We start from the raw sequence: 2,999 nt of genomic DNA, 5'->3' as shown, positions 1-2,999 counted from the left end.
CATGCATGGCTTCCTTCTGCAGGTAGACGCGCTCTGGCGGCGGTCTCGTTCAGGATCCGAAAATAAAATTTAAATATTTTGCACACTTATTCCACTTATTCCTAGTGTGCCACTGGTTACGGTGGTTGCCGACCCCTGCTCTACACTGTTGAGAGCTCTTGGTTCTCCTTCACATTATCTTAACATTGAAGTGGTGGTGTCTTACTTCTCCATGCCTCTGGCTCTGAGAAGCTCCCTCAGCTCATCCAGATCAATGCAGCTCTTACTCTGGTTCAGCTCCGCCTTAGCACCTTTGAACTTATCTATGGAGGAGAAACATCATCAAGTCCACATTTGAAAAAAAATTCAGAACTCAGTACATTGCTTGCAGTTATATTTAGTATATCAGCAATAGTAATGTAGTGCTGCAGTGCCTGAGGTGTGGGCAGCACATGAAGGTCAAGCCACTTACTTTTGTGGATGACCATCTGCTCCAGCTTCCTCTTGGCTGAGGCCTTCTCCAGGATCTTCTGGTCGATGGTGTTGGCCGTCACCAGCCGGTACACCACCACTGGTTTGGTTTGTCCGATTCTGTGGCAGCGGTCCTGGGCCTGAAGGTCAGCCTGAGGGTTCTGAGAGGGGATGGAAGCATTAGCACACACCAACACTCACATATTAAGGAAAATCTGACATCACCCTGCACGCACCCAGTCACTGTCGAAGATGATAACAGTGTCAGCAGCGGTCAGGTTGATCCCAAGTCCTCCCGCTCTGGTGCTCAGCAGGAACAGAAATACATCTGGATCTTTAGAGAACTTGGTCATCTGGGGAGAAAAGGGTCAGATAGTTAGTAATGACAGAAACACCATCCTTATTGGTTAAATATAAATGCTTAGCATTTTACACTTGTCAAAACTCACATTTTCATCTCTTTCAGAGAAGGACATGCTGCCATCAAGCCGGCTGTACTGGTAGCCCCGCAGATAGCAGTAATCCATCAAAAGATCCAAGATGGACGTCATCTGACTGAAAATCAGAACCTGGAGCCACACATCAATCAATTCCTTGTACGACCACTGGCTATAATGGTGCAAGAATGTGTATTCAGCAAGTACACATTTCACTTTTCTCTAGCTACATTGTAAGGAAATGGTAATTGAAAATGCCACCTTGAAAAGGTTTGGTTATTTGAAGATCTGTGTATAATATCTCGTTATTGTCAGATGTAAATTAATTCAAGTTTAATGCAAATATTCTATAAATCTTATATTTGATACATACATAGGAGTGGTGGGGGTAGGCCTGGGCATTATGAATAGCCCTACATGTTTTAATATAAAAATCATACTGGTGTGATCATTATTGATATAGACAAGAATTCTGGCTCCCACAGATCGGTTGCATAAGTCCTCTTCCTTTAAAAAAGTACTCCTAATATCAACTTGTTACCTGTATAAAAAGACACCTATCCACAGAATCAATCAATCAGATTCCAACCTCTCCACCATGGGCAAGACTAAAGAGCTGTCTAAGGCCCTGGTATCCGCTACAGTTCTCCATCGTATGGACGGTTCGTTCACACAACGCCGTAACGGAACCGCGGAAACGGAGTCCTCAAACGATAACGGGTCCCAAGATGGACGGAACGCTCTGGGGGGCCAAACGGCTCCGTGTGTACGCCCTATACGATCATTCCCTGCCTCTCCCCACCTCTCCTGCTCACCCTAATCTAATCGGACAGGAGAGCGAGAGAGATCAGAGATCAGCTGCTGCTGACGGAGACACGCAGCTCTGCATGATCACCTGCAGCTCCGCCCGCTGTGATGGAGTGGTGAGCGGAGTAAAACACACACTTCAAGTTAGATCATCACACTTTAATGACCTCTCAAACTACCTAAACTAGTTATGAATATGTTTATTTTTACTGTCTGGTCACTCATTACTGGATCAGCCAGCTGCATGAGACGGATACTGACGGGCTGTCAGGAGAGGAGGAGGAAAAGAGAGGCGCTTTATTATGGGTGTGGGGGAAAATTCTGTAGTAATGGAGAGTCAGGACTCAGAGACACAAGGAGAGCTGGAGCTTTGATGGCAAACACTGACGGTTTATTTGGAGCTTCGGCCGGAGAATTCACAAGACATGTCACGTCTGACCACACGGTTGGCTCCGGGTCATCTACACCCTGAGAAGGATGTGTTCCAGGTTTTCCACAACAATAACTATCTCTCACCGAGAGTTGCCCGGCCATAAACTGGTAACAACAACAACTTGCTAGGGCAGCCCCTCCTGAAGGGAGTTAACGGCTGATCAAGGTTGGTCTGCTGCGTCAGAGGGCAAAAGGTAAACATGTAGGGCGAAATTATTCCCTGACAACCGGCACGTTTCTAATTTTGTCCGGAAGATTAAAACTTTAACGGACATGTTGACCGGCGGAAAAAAATGCTAACGTAAACTCTGCCGCACGGTTCCCTCGTCCCTTGGAAGAGGCGGAGAGGTGGGTGTTTTTCATCTGCTGGTGGACTACCGGGGAGCCAGGCTCAGAGTTAGTGGCGGTGGGTGCGGTGCACCTTCCTTTTACAGCAGGAGCACATGCTCGCCTCGGGGAGGGAGAAAAAGAGAAACAGAGGCGGCCGAAACAGCTCGAGCCCTGCTGCTCACCCAAATCTACAGCTCTACCACAACCATTAGCAACAAGTGGACATGGAGAACTACATGTTGCTAAATCCACCGCGGAGAATAAACAGAAGGGCAACCAGGCAACCATGCTCCGGAGGTCTTCTTCGCTGCGTTTGGTGTATTTTCTGACGGAAGTACAGCGCCACTTACATATATACACACATATGTATGTATGTATGTATGTATGTATATATATATATACATATATGTATATATATATATATATACATATACACACATATATACACATACATATACACATATACACACATATATATACATATATATATACACACATATATACACACATATATATATACACACATATATACACATATATATA

The 2,999-nt window shown here is 45.4% G+C and overlaps 1 protein-coding gene across 1 annotated transcript; it reads right to left on the bottom strand.

Moving 5' to 3' along the window:
- Positions 1–197: 197 nt before the first annotated feature.
- On the bottom strand, positions 198–1,585 carry LOC104967477 (lymphocyte-specific helicase-like). Its single transcript, XM_010796942.1, has 4 exons — positions 900–1,585; positions 687–803; positions 452–611; positions 198–302 (listed from the first exon to the last, which is right to left on the bottom strand). Exons 1-4 carry the CDS (start codon positions 999–1,001, stop codon positions 202–204), a joined length of 480 nt encoding a protein of 159 aa, XP_010795244.1. The 5' UTR covers positions 1,002–1,585; the 3' UTR covers positions 198–201.
- Positions 1,586–2,999: the final 1,414 nt, after the last annotated feature.

This window comes from Notothenia coriiceps, unplaced genomic scaffold (genome assembly GCF_000735185.1).
Source record: "Notothenia coriiceps isolate Sejong01 unplaced genomic scaffold, NC01 NC01_scaffold00037369, whole genome shotgun sequence".
In the NCBI taxonomy this organism is placed as follows: Eukaryota; Metazoa; Chordata; class Actinopteri; order Perciformes; family Nototheniidae; genus Notothenia; species Notothenia coriiceps.
The sequence above is the reverse complement of the archived record's forward strand: the minus strand, read 5'-3'. Positions and strand labels throughout refer to the sequence as shown.

Excerpts from the sequence above, each read along its gene's own strand:
- LOC104967477 (XM_010796942.1), bottom strand. The coding sequence starts at position 1,001 with ATGACGTCCATCTTGGATCTTTTGATGGATTACTGCTATCTGCGGGGC. Across the intron at positions 804-899 it reads TCTCTGAAAGAGATGAAAAT|ATGACCAAGTTCTCTAAAGA; the intron begins GTGAGTTTTGAC and ends TTTTCTCCCCAG. Across the intron at positions 303-451 it reads GCAGATGGTCATCCACAAAA|ATAAGTTCAAAGGTGCTAAG; the intron begins GTAAGTGGCTTG and ends TCTCCTCCATAG.